Source organism: Natator depressus, chromosome 1 (genome assembly GCF_965152275.1).
Source record: "Natator depressus isolate rNatDep1 chromosome 1, rNatDep2.hap1, whole genome shotgun sequence".
NCBI classification, from domain to species: domain Eukaryota; kingdom Metazoa; phylum Chordata; order Testudines; family Cheloniidae; genus Natator; species Natator depressus.
The window spans coordinates 183,226,870-183,244,916 of record NC_134234.1 but is presented as its reverse complement, the minus strand read 5'-3'; the positions used below and the strand labels follow the sequence as shown (position 1 = coordinate 183,244,916).

The 18,047-nt window shown below is 47.4% G+C and overlaps 1 protein-coding gene across 3 annotated transcripts in view; it reads left to right on the top strand.

Moving 5' to 3' along the window:
• The first annotated feature begins 3,753 nt into the window (after positions 1-3,753).
• The window catches only part of IGSF3 (immunoglobulin superfamily member 3), a 152,629-nt gene continuing 138,335 nt past the window's right edge, over positions 3,754-18,047 (top strand). For 2 of the 3 annotated variants that reach the window (XM_074971988.1, XM_074972008.1), the window contains exons 1-2: positions 3,754-3,852; positions 4,383-5,194. In XM_074971988.1, the coding sequence (XP_074828089.1) occupies positions 5,152-5,194 (43 nt within the window). In that variant the 5' untranslated portion in view covers positions 3,754-3,852; positions 4,383-5,151. Of the gene's footprint in view, positions 3,853-4,200; positions 5,195-18,047 lie in introns of those variants that run through there. The other variant, XM_074971998.1, reaches the window with a different exon arrangement.

Below are 18,047 nucleotides of genomic sequence, written 5' to 3'. Positions count from 1 at the left end.
TCCAGTGAAGATACTCATGGGTAGGGCCCTACCAAATTCATGGCCATGAAAAACACGTCACAGACCATGAAATTTGGATTCCCCCCATGAAGTCTGATCTTTTGTGTGCTTTTACGCTATACTATACAGATGTCATGGGGGAGACCAGCCTTTCTCAAATTGCGGGTCATAGATTCATAGATACTAAGGTCATAAGGGACCATTATGATGATCTAGTCTGACCTCCTGCACAACGCAGGCCACAGAATCTCACCCACCCACTCCTGCAAAAAACCTCTCACCTATGTCTGAGCTATTGAAGTCCTCAAATCATGGTTTAAAGACTTCAAGGTGCAGAGAATCCTCCAGTAAGTGACCCGTGCCCCATGCTACAGAGGAAGGCGAAAAACCCCCAGGGCCTCTTCCAATCTGCCCTGGAGGAAAATTCCTTCCCAACCACAAATATGGCGATCAGCTGAACCCTGAGCATATGGGCAAGATTCACCAGCCAGATACCCAGTTCTGACCCAAAAGGTGGTTGCGGGGGGGTGGGGGGGGAAGGGGGTCGCAAGCATGGGTGGCAGGTATAATAGGCCAGGGAAGGCTAACCATTCCCTGGCGCAGCTGCCACGGACCCGCCACCAGACACCTGGGCCACAGTGGCCCGGCCCCTTCCCTGAGGCCCCCACTGCCTGCTGCTGCAGTCTGCCTGTTGCTGCTCACCACATCCCTGCTCCTCAGGGATGGGGGAGCGAGGAGGGAACGCAGTGAGCCAGCAGTGGGTGGAAGGATCTGGTGGGGGAGTGAGGGGACCGGCCCGCAGCTGGCCGGACGCGGCTGGCCAGGCGTGGGGGGGCGGCTGGCGGCTCACCCCAGCACTCAGGGTGGGGCAGGCTGTCGTGGCTGGGGTGGGCAGGCCAGGGCTCCTCCAGTCACAGGAGGGCCCTCAGGGCTTCTCCTGTTATGGGTGGGTGGGTTCAGGGCTCCGACATGGTTTGGCCTTGGGTGGAAGGGGTGTGGCCAGCAGGCTAGCCTCCCCAAAGCGGAGGTTCACCCGCTGCCCATAATTGCAAGGTTATTTTAGGGTATTGCCTCCCTTACTTCTGTGCTGCCTTCAGAGCTGGGAGGCCGGAGAGCGGCAGCTGCTCTGAAGGCAGCAGCGCAGAAGTAAGGGTGGCAATACCATACCCTGCATCCTTACTTCTGCACTGCTGCTGGCGGTGGCTCTACTTCAGACCTGGGCTCCTGGCCAGCAGCTGCTGCTCTCCAGCCACCCAGCTCTGAAGGCAGCGTTGCCACCAGCAGCAGCATAGACATAAGGGTAGCAGTACCGCAACCCCCCTACAATAACCTTGTGCCCCCCCAACTCCTTTTTGAGTCAGCATCCCTACTGTTACACCACCATGAAATATCAGATTTAAATAGCTCAAATCATGAATTTTACCTTTTTTTAAATTGGCCAAAATGGAGTGTGAATTTGGTAGGGCCCTAGTCATGGGTGAAGTTATGCATGGTGGGGAGAAGGGACTGTGTTAACTTGAAATGAGATGTGATAGGGTTAGGTGGTGGTCAGTGAAATTGTATGATGGGTTACATTGTTGGATGAAAATCAAAAAGAACATATGCCACTGGATAAATGGAGACACAGAGGCTTGGGCTCCTGGACAGAAGCTCCACCCAGACTGCTTGTTTGGAACCTTGGGGGTTTGAATTTGATGGGTCATGGTTTGGCTCCTGGGGAGAGAGAAGGATCATGGAAAGGGTCAGGGAGCTATCCTGTGACTAGGAAGGGTCCAAGGGCAGCACTGCTGGGCTCTCATAAGATTGAGCTTTCCTTCTAGGAATAAGAAGTAGAAGCGTTGGAGATGTAGTCATCTTGCAGGTTTTGAAGAGAGATTCAGGGCTCTTGAAACAGAGTTAGGAAAAGCAGCCAGGATTCCTGGGAATGCATAACCAAGTGTCCTGAAAGGAAGTTTAGGCATGGTTTGTGCTTAAAATTGGGTTGACATAGCTACCTCAGTCAGGGGCATGAAAACTCCATATCCCTGAGTGCTGTAGTTAGGCCGACCTCACCTCCAGTGTAGATGCAGCTAGGTCGATGGAAGAATGTGTCCGTAGACCTAACTGCTGTTGTACAGGGAGATAGAAAAACCTCTTCTGTTGCTGTAGGCTGCATCAACACTACCAGGTTATGGGTCACGGGCAACATAGTCTCCATAGTGTGTACACACCCTGAGAAAGGTGAAAGGGCTGTACTAGTACAGTGTCGAACACACTGTGTGCCTTGGAAAAGGCAGGTGATGACATATGTGCATAAGTGTTTGCAGGATCAAAACTGTACTTTATATAAATAAACTAAACAAATTCAATCATATTACACTGTATAATGTTTTAACCCTAAAACCATCTGTAGAAGTGAAGGGAAATGTACAGGTATATTCTTTCTATACCTACAGCACCATTTGTTTTCCAGATCTCACTTGGAGACAGCTTGATACAATCAAACTCTTGAGCCCTACTTTTATAGACTTTAAGGCCAGAAGGAACCATCATGATCATCTAGTCTGTGTAGCGTGGGAGGATACATATCTAGCAATTTGGCCTTAATAACAAGTACCCAAATCGCTTCCCAGCCCGCAAAATATCATTGTGGCACAGTGACATTTCCATGCAACTCCCAAGCTGCCTTGATGCCATATTGCCAGGCACCAATATGTCACAACAATGTGCTGCCACAACAATAAATATCACAGGGGCCGGAGGAAGGCCTGCCTTTGTCCCAGAAAGACAAAAAGTGGCAGCCCTGATTGTACGTACAACCACCACTGCATGGATAGGTGCTGCTGCACCCCCCGACTTGAAGTGATTTCCATCGTATACAGGGTTTACAGTTTAGTTCAATGGCTCTGAGCACCCCCATTATACAAACTGTTCCTGCACCCCTACTTGCATGAGTAACGAATAAGCAGTAAGGATTTGAAGGAGCCTTAGGAGGGGGAAGCTTCTCTAGCTCTCCCGACCACAGAGGTTGGTCTGCAGCAGGGGTTCTCAAACTGGGGGTTGGGACCCCTCACGGGGTTGCAAGGTTATTACATGGTGGGGGAAGGGGTCAGGAGCTGTCAGCCTCCGCCCTAAACCCTACTTTGCCTCCAGCATTTATAATGGTATTAAATATATAAAAAAGTGGTTTTAATTTATGAGGGGGGATCACACGCAGAGGCTTGCTATGTGAAAAGGTTCAGAGCAGCAGCCGTGTTAGTCTGTATTCGCAAAAAGAACAGGAGTACTTGTGGCACCTTAGAGACTAACACATTTATTTGAGCATAAGCTTTTGTGAGCTACAGATCCGATGAAGTGAGCTGTAGCTCACGAAAGCTTATGCTCAAATAAATGTGTTAGTCTCTAAGGTGCCACAAGTCCTCCTGTTCTTTTTATGTGAAAGGGGTCACCCCTACAGAAGTTTGAGAACCACTGATCCAGAGCCTTAGGAGCTGGAACCAGAGTATCTCAGCCCGGCTGTAACGTGAGCCGGCTCCTGGTTCAAAAAGCAGATGCGGGTGCGTCCAGCTTATCTAAACCCCTTTGCATCTCCCTTTCCTCCCTCTCTCCCTACTGGAGGGGGGAGGAAGCCCAGCCCCGCCTGCTTCCCGGAGAGCCGGCCGAGACAGGCGTGGCCCCTGGCGGCCGGGTTGCCGGTGCTAGAGGTGAGGAAGCGAGGGGAGGGACTAGGCGGGGCAGGGCGGAGGGGAGCGGGAGGCCCAGGGGGCAGAGGGTGGAGCGGAGGGAGGAGTTTCCCGGCGCAGAGGAAGCGCCCGCCTCCCCCTGGCTTTGCGAGCGGAGAAGGGAAGCCAGGCGGTGCCGGCTGCAGGGCAGGTAGGTGACCCGGCGGCCCCACCTCTCCCGGGGGCGGAGCAGCGCCCGCGGGGACCAGCGTGGGCGGGCCGGGGAGCCGGGGCGCCTGGGACCGACGTGCGGAGGGAGCCCGGACACCTGGAGGCGCCGTGAGCCGGGCTGCTGTGTGTGGCGGTGCCCGGCTGCGGGCTCTGCCAGGGCACGGGGAGCGCTCGCCCAGACCCTCCTCCGCGGGGAGACGGGCCGCCCGGCTCGCCCGCTGCTGCAGCCCGCTCCCGGGCAGCGGAGCCGGCAGGGGCTGGCTGCTGCTGCTCTCCCCCCCCCCCGCCCCGCCCCTTAGCCAGGGGGCGCCCCTCGGAGCGCCCCGTCTCCCGGTGCATGAGCCCCGCCGGAGACCCGAACAGCCGCGGGGGTGAGACAATAGCGGGCTGGGCTCGCGGCTGCCCAGCCCCGGGGCTCGGTTCCCCGCAGCGCTGCCCTCCGCGTCCGACCGCCGCTGGGCTGGGGGGCGCGGAAGGCCGCCTCTCACGCCTTGCTAACTTCGCTCGCAGGGGGAGCTGGAAGGAGCTGCCCGCTCCCGGGGGATGAGCTGAGCTAGGAGCCGAGCCCAGGCGGAGCGGGAGCAGCGGCGGAGGGTAGGATCCCGGCCCCGGTTGCACCGCCAGAAGCCGCGCACCGTCAGGCAGAGCCGAGCCCAGCCCCGCTGGCGGGTGGAGGAGATCGGGACACAGCTCACGCTCATCCCTTCCCAAGGAAGGAAACAGCTGGAGAAGCAAAGACACCGACTCTGACGCGCTCTTGTCATGTAGCAGCCAAGCTTGGGCGCCAGGGGTTTTGAACTCCCATTATCTCTTCAGCTGCGGGGCCGGTAACTGACTCTTGGGAACTGTTCTGGGAGGCACATTTTCGCTGGGAGGAGGATCTAGCGTTACCAGACGGAGCAGATGAAAGGATTCCTCTTACTCTTTTCCCTCCTCTTCCCTGGAGCACTAATCTAAAAGGAAAGGATACACAGCCACTGTTGAAACTGGACCTGGAAAAAATCAAAGTGGACACTGAGACACAGAGTGTGTCAGGATCTGGAAAGGCAGTAGCATCGATTTGGGAAGATAATTCATCATTTGAGGACGTTTTCACGCTGCCCACGAAGCCTTTCCCTCACTTATTTTTCCCTTCTTCCCCTCTACTTTGTACTTTCACTCCCAGCAAAATATTTTTCTGGAAATACAAGCCAATTGGTGTCTGACAGCTGAAGATAAAAGAATAGGTGAGGGAGGAAGGGAACAAGAGCTGCCCCTTCATCTTCACCCTCTTACAAAGATGAGGTGCCTTCTGCAAGAGCTGACATCTCTTCTACTGCTAGGTAAGTAACTGCCTGTCTATATCAATAATCTGTTAAAAGTTTGACCCACCATTCATTTCTCTTTTTAGCAGTGCATTTTATATGGAATAGGACTGTATCACACCCATTCAGTTTCCTGAGAGATTCCAAGTGGCAGATAATACCCTGTGCTCTTCCAAAAGAAATGCAGTAGCAACTGCTATTGCTGGAATTGAAGGGAGAAAAATATCTAAGTCCCTTTCAGCATTGAACAAATTCTTTATATTATTTACTTGTACAGTATTACCACTAGGAATCCTTGTCAAAGGTGAAGACCCCATTAGGCTAGGCGCTGTACAAACGCAGAGCAGAAAAGTGTTCCCTGATGCCTGTGTACTGGGATCCATTCAGAACTTGTAAAATGTGCATGAGAAGGGAACAATGAATGGTCCTTTTCTGTTGTGCCTGCAGCTGTACCATTTCTGGCTCTGAACTTTGCTTGTCAGATTTCACAAGCTCATTTGAGCCTGGTTAATGCTGGACTGGGATACCTCCACGAAAACTTAAGTTTTGGTGAATAAATAAGGTTGTGCTTATCTCTCCTAGTAAGTACAGAAGGAATGCCTTGGCTGTGTTGCTGTATCTAAAAAACATAAAACCAAAGTCCTCCTAATCTATGGTTCTTATTAATTTAATGTAATCTCTATTTTTACGAGAGTGGAGGTGGCTTCCTGGCTAAACTTCAACTTGTGTAAGTATACTCTGTCTCCCTGAATTCCCTCTACCATTCTAATTGGATACAATATGCTTCAATTCTTGCCTTAAAGTGTCTTGTAGAAGTGCTGTGTGCAGTTGAATAACTGTTGTGTCCCATCCCACAAGTGTCTGTCTCAGCTCAGTGGGTGAATGTATGTAGTCTTGTAAGGTGCTTTGGGATCTTTCTGGAAGAGAGATGCTGTAGCAATGTAAGACCCCTTTATGATTTCAAGAACAGCTGAATACGAGTTGTGATGGCCCATATATCTAGCTTAGTGTTAGCAAAATGCATTTTTGAGTAAACTGATATCTTTGTGATAACACAGACTGTTTCCACACCTGAAAAACACAACCTGATGTGTATGTGTGAAGGGAGATATTTAGTAATGGTGAAAGCTTCCTTTGCTCTTATGGAAGTGAGGATTTTCTGTTAATTTCACAACTGTTGGAGTAAAAGAAGCAGAGCTGGCAGCATCTTTTGTGTCTAGTCTTAAGAACTGGCAAAGCAAATGCAGGATAGCTTGGAAACAACACTTGTGCTTGACTTGCACAGCCGTGCTTCCACATCTCCGATTTCATGTTTCTAATGCTATCTTTCCTTTGCCGGAAGAGAGAGAGGTGAACCTTTGTACTGGTTTTGGATAGGGTTCAAACTTCGAAAAAAAATGATTGTTTCTCCTCCCTACTCCCTGGAAAAACACTTAGAAACCAAGGTTGCCTGGATTACTTTGCTGTATAATTTACAAACTGAATCTATTGTATTCTGATCGTCAACATGGATTAATTGAAACTGCTTGAGTTAACTTTACATGCTTGAATACTAAATCCTCTTGGATTAAGAACAATATTATTCTGGATAACCTTTTCCTAATAAGGAGTGAGTGGGTGCTTGTCTATTCTTCCTTCAAAGTTGATACTAAACTGATACCCCAGCATAGCAGTAGGGGGCATTGTGTTGCTAGAGGAGTGGTCGTTCAGATCAGATATAAAACACAGATCTTGACAACTCTTCTCATATATAAGAGTTTAGGTGTTCTCTCCAGTGCCCTGGTCAAATTCCATCTTGGTAATTACTTTCTGTTAACCTGAATTATGTTTTATAAAACTGGATCCAATGTTCTTAATTTTCTATCAGTGTTGTGTGGAAAAGCTGCCAAGGTATCAAACAGCTGCTGCCTTCTATCTCAGAAGGGCTACTTTTTAATTGTATGCATCAGAATCCTATATGCATATCTAGTTTTGTAAAGCATTTTGGTATCTTTATGTGTGCAAGTAGAAGCATATGTGTAAGATGTTCCTTTTAAAAAAAAACAACATACAGTTTAATGGGGGAATTGGCTAGTCCCATTTTGGTATGCATCACAAGAGTTTAGGTTTTGGGCTTCTTTAAACTGTTTGCATGATATTTGCTGAACTGGTGTTTTTTAATAACACCTGATCTGACAGTGCCTTGAAGCCTTCTGCTCTGTCTGAAAGCCACAGGCTACTTAAAAATTCTTTAGGGCAGTGTTTCTGAAAGCTAGAGACTTAATTTGCTTTACTAAGGAGAAGGATAGGGTGGGGGTCAAAAGCTTATCTTGTTGTTTTATAACATAAATCTTCTGACTGGCTTTCCAAATAAGGATTCAGAGTGGTGATTTTCTTCTTCTTATTTTTTGGTTTTTGTGCTATAATATATAGTGCTGATGCTATGGTGATAGGTGCACTTAAAAAGGAGTGTAGCTCATATTGCTCTACTATTTATAAACCCATTAGAATGTAAAAAGAAAGACGATGATAAAAGCTGAAGGCAACTTAACTAGCTTGTACTTGATTTACTATTTTATATTAACAAATTCAGAATAACTCTGCAGAACAAGGGATTGAAAACCCACAGCTGGCATGTGGGTGTCACACTCTGAGACAGTTGCTGCTTTTTTCTTTTACTGCAGTATTTCAGTTTTCAAGGCTTTAGGCATGTGGCACTTCATCGCATTGAGTATAAAATGGGGGACCAGGGCAAGTACTGTAAATAATCCCCATTTTAAGATTATTAATACCTCTGCCAGGCAGTACTAATCTTGTATGTAGTTATGAGATTTACCTGCTTCTTCCAGGGATGCAAACTCTGATACTATTTATGTCTATAATATAGTATATAGGAAACATAATACAATAGGCTTCTACAGAATGCAAAACTCCATCTCATTGGTGACTGGTCTATGAATAGGTTTTTTTTCCTACTTACATTTGACTTTCTACAGTATCAAGAATGCCATCTGTGAGTGAGCACAAAGAGCTCTAAACATTATATGTACATATCTAGATGCTTGTAGGGATATTATATACACACACATCTTCCCTCTCTCTTCATTCATACATAATAATGGGTGCTCTTTTATTCTTAGAGGGGAGTGGAGCCACTGAAAGGTCCTGAAACTTCAGATCTTTGTAAATAGCATGCTGCAATATAAAAAACAGTGATAATGCCAAGAGGACTCCCAGGATACTATTGGATGGTTGCTCATCTGCCCCAAAGGCCCCTCTCCTATAGAGGCAGGCTTCTTTCCTGTCACTCCTTTAGACTGTTGGGTTTCCATAGCATCAGTATGCTCCTCACACTCCACTCTTCCGTTTCAACTGAGCTGGCTAGCTGGGATTGTTTGGCTGAGAGTGGGGCTTGGAGGAGAGCTAGGTGGCTGAAAATAAATCTAGACAGGACATAGGTGGGCGCTCTTTGGTTAATGAAAGCAAACAGAGAAAATAGCAGAGGTGGTGTTTGTCCACTTCTTGTTATCAAAACTTGCAGTCTAAGAATTTTGACAGCCACTGTTGCTAACTAGACCTCCAGAAGCAGATGAGTCTATGAGCTTGCTCTTTGCATTTGAGAGTGGCCACAAAACTGTGACTGCTCTTAGATATTGATTTTGCCACAGTCTCCTGTGCCTCTGCCACCTCCAGCCTGGATTACTGCAGTGCACTCTGCATGGGGCTATACTGCTTGGGGTTCAGCTAATAAAGGCTGTGGCTACCTACTTGGAACTTTTCAGAGGCCAGGTCTACGCTACAAACTTACATTGGTATAACTGTGTCGCTCGGAGGTGTGAAAAATCCACACCCTGAAGGACATACGTATGCCAACCTAACCCCCAGTGTAGACAGCTCTGTGTCGATGGGAGGGCTTCTCCCTTTTAACATAGCTACTGCCTCTCATGGAGGTGGAATTAACTGTGCCAACAAAAGCTCTCCTGTCAGCGTAGTCGTGTCTTCAGTGAAGCGCTACAGTGGCACAGCTGCAGTGATTTAAGTGTAGACCTGCCCTCAGTGAGTGTATTACACTAGTGCCCTGTAAACAGCACTGGCTGCCAGTTTGTTTCCAAGGGCAGATGAAGTCCTTGTATTTATAGTGCTTTTTATGATCTGAGTGCTTATTTCTCTTGGAAGCTGCCTCTCTCACTGTGTTATGCCATGGCAGTTGTGGTACCTGAACTGACCATCTCTTGCATGCGTTTTGGGTAAAAGGACCTCAACTCTGAAATCTAATCTCCCTCTCCCTTGGTCTTTGTGAAATTTGTTGAACTTCAGAGCATGTTGCACATCCTACTTATTTGCTTAAGCTTTTAATGCAGAGGGCTTTGGTTTTTGGAGGTTGGACATCTAATTGACATTGTGTCAAGTTAGCTTTCTTTATTAAATCGCTTTTTATTGTAAATTGTACATGTACCTAGAACACTTTTGACAGATGTATTATATAAATTGCAAGGATGAATAAATAATAATGCAAGGGATGTGTGGGGAATACAGCGTTTGTGTATTTTGGGAGGGAGAGAATCCATTCCATGTCTGGAAAGTTACTGAATGTTTGGAGCTTGGAAACTGTTTAGAAAGGAGGTGGTTGGGTGATGGCTGGTAGGGAGGAGAGGGAGAGAGAATTTTCCTGGCCCTCCTCTCCTGGCTGCACAGAATAAATCACAGAATCTGTATAAATAGTTGCCCTGGAAAAAGATGACAAAAGCTAGTAATAAGCTAAGGAAGCGTAACTCTCTTGGATGCACTGATATGTCACGAACCATGCTATAATCTGAATGAGTGACGCTAGCCTGATAAGTAATTTCTAATCTGCAAACTCCTTCTCAATAACTTCTTGTTCCAGAAAGCTGTTTGGGAGGAAGGGGAAAGCTTTCCAGACACAACTGTTTTGATGTGATTGACTTGCCTGTTTGCATCAAGGGCATTTAGGCCCTGGAGTCATTGTCTGGAATGAATTGCAATACAAACGACTGCCTCTGGCTTTTAAAATGCTGAATATGCCTTTGTTAACACAAACCTGTCACGTTTGTTTTGACATTGGCATTCTCTCTCTCTTTCTCTATACAATACTCTTGAGGGATAAGTCTCTGGTTAAATGTTTGGAGATGTTAGGCATTTGATGCATAGAATCTAAAATTAATTTTGCAGCTGCGGTGAATGGTTTGAGGATGGTTTCTGAGTCCCAGTATTCCTTCAGTAAGACTGCCCTGGCCAGATGTGATGGGTCTTCCTGGGTTCCTTTGTGTATCTTGGGAAGATGTGAAGGTCTCTGGGGTGAGTTCACGGGGGATGAGTTTGTAGAGTTTCTCTTGCAGTTGTTAGGGGAAGGATTTGATGATATCCTTAAATTCCTGGGTTAATTGTGATATGGGGTGTTCTTTGAGTTCTTCATAGTAGGTGGTGGTGGAAAGTTGTCGGTTGGCCTCATTAACGTAGTCATCACAGTTGAGGACTACAGTGGTGCCCTTCTTGTCTGCTGGTTTGGTCACTATCTGGTGGTTAGATGTCAGTGACGGTGTAGCTGTCCTAGCAGTGGTAGAGAGATACCATTCACAAACCACTCACCACACAAAGGGCCAGCTTCCTCAAGGACACAACCGACTTCCTCCACAAACCCTACAACATTAACCACTTTCCTCAGAACACCAGCATTGCCACCATGAATATCCCTTCCCTATATACCAACATGCCTCATAATGGCAGCATAGCTGCCTGCCTCAAATATCTATAAGACAATGGACAACTCTAAGATATCCACGCTAAACACTTGGCGAAACTCGTCCGTTTCATCCTCACCCATAACAGTTTTACATTCAACAACAAACACTTTGTCCAAACCATGGGAATAGCCATGGGTACTAGCATGCCTCCTCAATATGTCATCGTCTTCATGAGCCACCTTGAAGAATTTCTGAACAAATTGCACCCAAAACCAGTGGTGTACCTGAGATATATTGGTGATATTTTCATTCTCTGGACAAGCAACCTAAATTCTTCCATAGATTTTTCACCACAATTTCAACAACCACCGCCGTCCATTAAACTCCCTCTGGAATGCTTCTCACACTAGCATCAACTTCCTGGACACCACAATTAGCTTCAGCAATGGAACCCTATAGACAGCTATATACAAAAAACCCATGAATCACCCACCTACCTGCATAGATCCAGTAACCACCCCCAACACACCAAGAAATCTGCTATCTGCAGCCTGGCACTCATACCACAGAAAATGCTCCAAGGAGAAAGTCCAGGTTATATACTGTAACACATTCAAATCTGCCTTCACAAACAAGGCCACCCCGTCAGAGAAGTAGATCGCATCATGGAACGGACCACCCAAATACCCCGAGAGAACATGCTTCAAAACAAAATTAACCCCCCCCCAACTGCACACCCCTAGTTGTCACCTACCACCCCACAGTGGAACCTGTATGGGGTATCATTAAACTGCTACAACCCATACTTGATGGGGACCCCATCCTTAAAAATCTTTCCTGAACCCCTTCTTCTAGCCTTCAAATAACCCCACAACCTCTCCAATGCTCTTCATCATCAGAAACATGCTCCCCACAGACCAGGACACACCAACTCAAAGGGGCACCAGACCCTGCTAGAACAACAGAGGCAGAACCTGCAGACATATTCCCACTGCTGCAGTGATTAACACACCCTACCACACACCTCTCAAGATCATGGGTACTACACATGCCCTTCACAACATGTGTTGTACCTCATCCATTGTACAACATGCCCCAACAACAGCTATGTGGGTGAAACCCAGACAATTGCTGCACTCTCGAATGAGCTCACACAGGAAAATGATAAAAGACAAAAACCCTCTATCACCTGTGGGTGAGCGCTTCTCACGAAGCAATCACTCTGTATCTGACCTATCAGTCCTTATCCTTAAAGAAAACCTGCACAACACTTTGAAAAGAGGAGCCTGGGAGCTTAAATTCATAACTTTGCTAGATACTAAAAATCATGGTCTTAATAAAGACACTGGATTTATGGTTTATTACAACACTGTACACCACTAACCCCCTTTTTAGTCCTATGATTATGGGTGTGTTACCGGGTCCCATCAATTAGAATATGTGCTATCTGTTCTATCTTGTATTTAGCTTTGACACTCTCAGTACCTTTCCCAAACTTGAAGAAGAGCTCTGTGTAGCTTGAAAGCTTGTCTCTCTCTCTCTCTAACAGAAGTTGGTCCAATAAAAGGTATTACCTCACCCACCTTGTCTCTCTGTATAATCTCTATCTCTGTCCTTTCGCTAACCTTACCAAGCACTCCATTTCCATCAATACAGAGAGACCATGTTTCAGAATGATGGATGTGAGCAAGTTTTTGTTATTAGAAGGTTTGACTGGAACGCCACAATGCCATAAAAGGAATTTTTGCCTTTCTAGTTATGAAAATATAACTTCTGCAATAATCCAAAAGAAATTGAAAATGCTGTTTCAGCCAAATGACAAAAGTCCTTTCACAGCATGAGTTAACACATTGTGCCTTGGTACTGTGGCACATTGGAAATGTCACTGTGATTCCTCTTCTTTGCCTAGAGGCAATGAAATGACTTAAGAACTGATTAGTGTTCATAAATCTTAGCTTCAGTCACTTAACAGAGGCTGTTCTGTTTTTTGGAATCCCCCCCCTTTGGAACCCCTTGTCTGTACGGTCCTGTTTTTTCAATTCTAATCTATGGCTGGTGTTTCTGTGATGTTTCCAGGTGCATCACTGTCGGGGGAGGGGAGGGCCAGCGGAGGGCGTAGGGGAGTCTTGCTGAGGTGATTTGGATAGGTTATAGAATGCTAAATAAAAGAAGCTGGGTGGTTAACCAAAAAGGGGGAAGAGTGGTGGGAGGGTAAAAAGTGAGGTCTCAAGAATTTTCAGCAGCTAGGTGTTGGCTTATTAAAAGACATGGGTCTGTTGATAAAAGCTTGTGTTTAAGGTCATGAAATAGACTCTGGGTGTGAGAGAAAAGGATTGTAGGAATTCATATCTATTCTTTCAATCATTCCAGAGCAATGTACTCCAGCCAAGAGATTTACTCTCCTCCCCCCACTAACTAGTGAGCTATCAATTCTATTTGGGGTTTGAAAAATCCCACTGTGCTTTTTCAGTCTCTCATATCACCAGCAATAGAGATTCTGCCATCAGAAATGAGCTGAAACTTCTGAAATGCAGGGCAGAATAGACTCCAGTCAGGGTAGAGAAGTGAACTCTTTATCACTAAAGGCAGCACATATGTTGCAAAGAGACTCACAGGACGGATATGTGGAGCAAGATTGGAGCCATTGTGTGTGGCAGGTTTCATTCTAATGACGTAAGAGGTGTTCCTCCCCCCTCACAATCTCCTAGTGCCACTTGAAAAGCAGGCTGTCGGGGAGACTGCACTGGTTGGAGATAGTGCTGTGCAGTCATCTTTCCACTGCGGGGCTCAGTTAATGTGTTGGTGACACAAGTGTTGAACTTACTGTATTTTTCACTTAAAATCTGATGCTCTCATAGACTTTAAGGTCAGAAGGGACTATCATGATCCTTCCCTGCCTGTGTGTGTGTGTGTGTGTGTGTGTGTGTGCAAAAGTAAAAATGACACTTCCATGGTATCCCCCTTTCTCAGTGCTACTAGACAAGACTGGTCCATTTCTAGGCTTTCTGGAAATTAAGCTCCGAGAAAGGGGAACCAAGAGATCCCTTTTAAATTTGGAGGTGAGACACTAACCCTGGATGGAGGAAGGATCTGTCCCATTTGCAAGGAAGGGCACTGATCTGACACAACAGTAGTATGTTGTGAGAACAGCTTGTTCTTGGGACAAGTCTTGATCTTTCTATGCAGCAGCATCATCAGATTGGGGAGGAAAGTGGTCTGACTCTTCCCCATCCCTCCAACGCTCGAGGCCCTAGAGAACGTAAAGCTGGACCGTGGATAAAGGCTAGTACGCTTGAGTCTGCAAGAGTTGATAGCTTGTTCCGTTGCAAGAAAAGTCCTGCTCTGGAAAACCATACTGCTTGAACCAGGCACTAATGTTAACTGAGGAAAAGGGCTTGGAAAAGTTACCCAGTACCTGTTAGTCCAACGAGTAGGCCTATATGCCAAACGAAAAATGTCCCTTTTCTTCCAGCCCCAACATCCAGGCCTAGTCTCTTAGGCCTTCTCTACACTATGAGTTTGTTGGATTTAGCAGCATTAAATCCGAATTAACCCTGCACCCGTCCAAACAACGAAGCCATTTTTTTGACATAAAGGGCTCTTAAAACCGATTTCTGTACTCCTCCCCAACGAGGGGATTAGCACTGAAATCGACATTGCTGTTTCGAATTAGGGTTAGTGTGGACGCAATTCGAAGGTATTGGCCTCTGGGAGCTATCCCACAATGCACCATTGTGACCGCTCTGGACAGCACTCTGAACTTGGATGCACTGGCCAGGTATACAGGAAAAGCCCCGGGAACTTTTTAATCTCATTTCCTGCTTGGCCAGGTGAGCTCATCAGCACAGGTCACCATGCAGTCCCAGAATCAAAAAAGAGCTCCAGCATGGACTGAACGGGACGTACTGGATCTGATCGCTGTATGGGGAGAGGAATCCGTGCTATCAGAACTACGTTCCAAAAGACGAAATGCCAAAACATTTCAAAAAATCTCAGAGGCCATGAGGGACAGAGGCTACAGCAGGGACGCAACACAGTGCCGAGTGAAACTTAAGGCACTCAGACAAGCGTACCAGAAAACCAAAGAATCAAACGGACGCTCCGGGACAGAGTCCCAGACATGCTGCTTCTATGGTGAGCTGCTTGCAATTCTAGGGGGGGCCGCCACCACTACCCCACCCCTGTCCGTGGACTCTGATGATGGGGTACTCTCCGCCATGCCTGAGGATTTTGCGGATGAGGAGGAGGAGGACAACGAGCTTGGGGAGAGCACACAGCACGCTGTTCTCCCCGACAGCCAGAATCTTTTTATCATCCTAACTGAAATACCCTCCCAACCCAAGAAGCCGGAGAAGGGACCTCTGGTGAGTGTACCTTGTTAAATATAATACAAAAAAAGCAAACTTTGTTTTAATGATTAAGCAGCCCTGAGGACTTGGGATGCATTCGTGGCCAGTACAGCTACTGGAAAAGTCTGTTAACGTATCTGGGGATGGAGTGGAAATCCTCCAGTGACATCTCCATGAACCTCTCCTGGAGGTTCTCTAAAAGCATTTGCAGAAGGTTTCTGGGGAGAGCAGCCTTATTCCGTCCTCCATGGTAGGACACTTTACCATGCCATGCTAGTAGCAACTAATCTGGTATCATTGCATGACAAAGCCTGGCAGCGTATGGTCCCAGTGTTTGCTGGCATTCAAGCAACATCTGTTCTTTATCTCTCCATGTTATCCTCAGGAGAGTGATATCGTTCATGGTAACCTGGTTGAAATAGGGGAATTTGATTAAGGGGACATTCAGAGGTGGCCGTTCCTACTGGGCTGTTTGCCTGTGGCTGAAAAGAAATCCTTCCCGCAGTTAGCCACGCGGCGGGCGGGGGCATTGGCGCTGAGCTGTTCGCGTTTGGCTAACAGGGATCTTCCCTGATACCAGCCAGGCGGTGGGGGGAGGGGAAAAGCGATCATCCCAGAGAATTGGATGGGGGGAGGGGGTTAGTTTGGTTTCTGCTGCTGCACGTTAACAGGAAAACCACAGCACTAAATGGCCAGCTCAATGGGCTTTGCTTGGTATGGGAAAGGAGGGCGCTGCTGTTATGAAGGTTGCAGAAGCCGAAAGACTATGGCTTACCATGGCCACCTGGCACTCAATATAAGATGCAAAATGCAACCTTTTACCAAAATCACATGTGCTATGTAATGTGAATAGTGTTGTTCACCGTGAAAGAGTATAGCCATTGTTCTGTAAAATGTATCTTTTTAAATACTTCACTCCCTTTTTTTTCCTCCAGCAGCTGCAAATGTTTCAAGCCTCCCTCCTCCATCCCAAAGGCTGTCTCAGATAAGGTGGCGAATAAAACGCACGTGCGATGACATGTTCTCTGAGCTCGTGCAGTCGTCCGGCACTGACAGAGCTGTATGGAGGGACACAATAGCAGAGTACAGGACAGTGGCTGATGAACGTGAGGAGAGGTGGTGACAGGAAGATCAGAGGAGGCATGAGGCAATGCTGGGGCTACTGCAGGATCAAGTGGACATGCTCCGGTGTCTGGTGGAGGTTCATGAACGGCAGCAGGATCACAGACTGCCTCTGCAGCCCCTGCTTAACCGCCCTCCCTCCTCCCCAAGTTCCATAGCCTCCTCACCCAGATGCCCAGGAACGCAGGGTGGGGGGAGGCTCCGGGCACCCAACCACTCTACCCCAGTGGACAGCCCAAGCAACAGAAGGCTGTCATTCAAGAAGTTTTAAAGTGGCCTTTTCCTTCCCGCCTACCCTCCTCCCACACCCCACCCAGGCTACCTTGTGAGTTATCTCCCTATTTTTTTATAATCAATTAATAAAGAATACATGTTTTTTAAACGATAGTGACTTTATTTCCTTTGCAAGCAAGCTGTGATCGAAGGGGGGCGGGCAGGTGGCTTACAGGGAATTTAGAGGCAACCAAGGGGGCGGGTTTTCATCAAGGAGAAACAAACAGAAGTGTCTCACAGTACCCTGGCCACTCATGAAACTGGTTTTCAAAGCTTCTCTGATGAGCAGCGCTTCCTGCTGTGCTCTTCTAACTGCCCTGGTATCTGGCTGTGTGTATTCAGCGGCCATGCAATTTACATCAACCTCCCACCCCGCCATAAACGTCTCCCCCTTATCTCACAGAGATTGTGGAGCACAGAGCAAGCAGCAACAACAATGGGAATATTGGTTTCGCTGAGGTCTGAGCAAGTCAGTAAACTGCGCCAGCGACCCTTTAAATGTCCAAATGCACACTCTACCACCATTCTGCACTTGCTCAGCCTATAGTTGAACAGTTCCTTACTACTGTCCAGGCTGCCTGTGTATGGCTTCATGAGCCAGGGCATTAAGGGGTAGGCTGGGTCCCCAAGGATAACTATAGGCATTTTAACATCCCCAACAATTATTTTCTGATCTGGGAAGTAAATCCCTTCCTGCAGCCGTTGAAACAGACCAGAGTTCCTGAAGACGTGAGCGTCATGAACCTTTCCTGGCCATCCCACATTGATGTTGGTGAAACGTCCCTTGTGATCGACCAGTGCTTGCAGCAACATTGAAAAGTACCCCTTGCAGTTTATGTACTGGCTGCCGTGGTGGTCCGGTCCCAAGATAGGGATATGCGTTCCGTCTATAGCCCCACCACAGTTAGGGAATCCCATTGCAGCAAAGCCATCTAGTTATGACCTGCACATTTCCCAGAGTCACTGTCTTTGATAGCAGCAGCTCAATGATTGCATTGGCTATTTGCATCACAGCAACCCCCACTGTAGATTTGCCCACTCCAAATTGATTACCGACTGACCGATAGCTGTCTGGCGTTGCAAGCTTCCTCAGGGCTATTGCCACTCTCTTGTGAACTGTGAGGGCTGCTCTCATCTTGGTATTCTTGCGCTTCAGGGCAGGGGAAAGCAAGTCACAAAGTTCCGTGAAAGTGCCCTTACGCGTGTGAAAGTTTCGGAGCCACTGGGAATCATCCCAGACCTGCAACACTATGTGGTCCCACCAGTCTGTGCTTGTTTCTTGGGCCCAGAATCGGCGTTCCATGGCATGAGCCTGCCCCATTAACACCATGATCTCCAAATTGCGGGGGAATGTGGTTTTAGAGAAAAGTGTGTTCATGTCCTCATCACCACACTTCCATCAACTCCTCGCTTGGTTTTTCCGGTGCTGGTTCTGCATAAACTGCA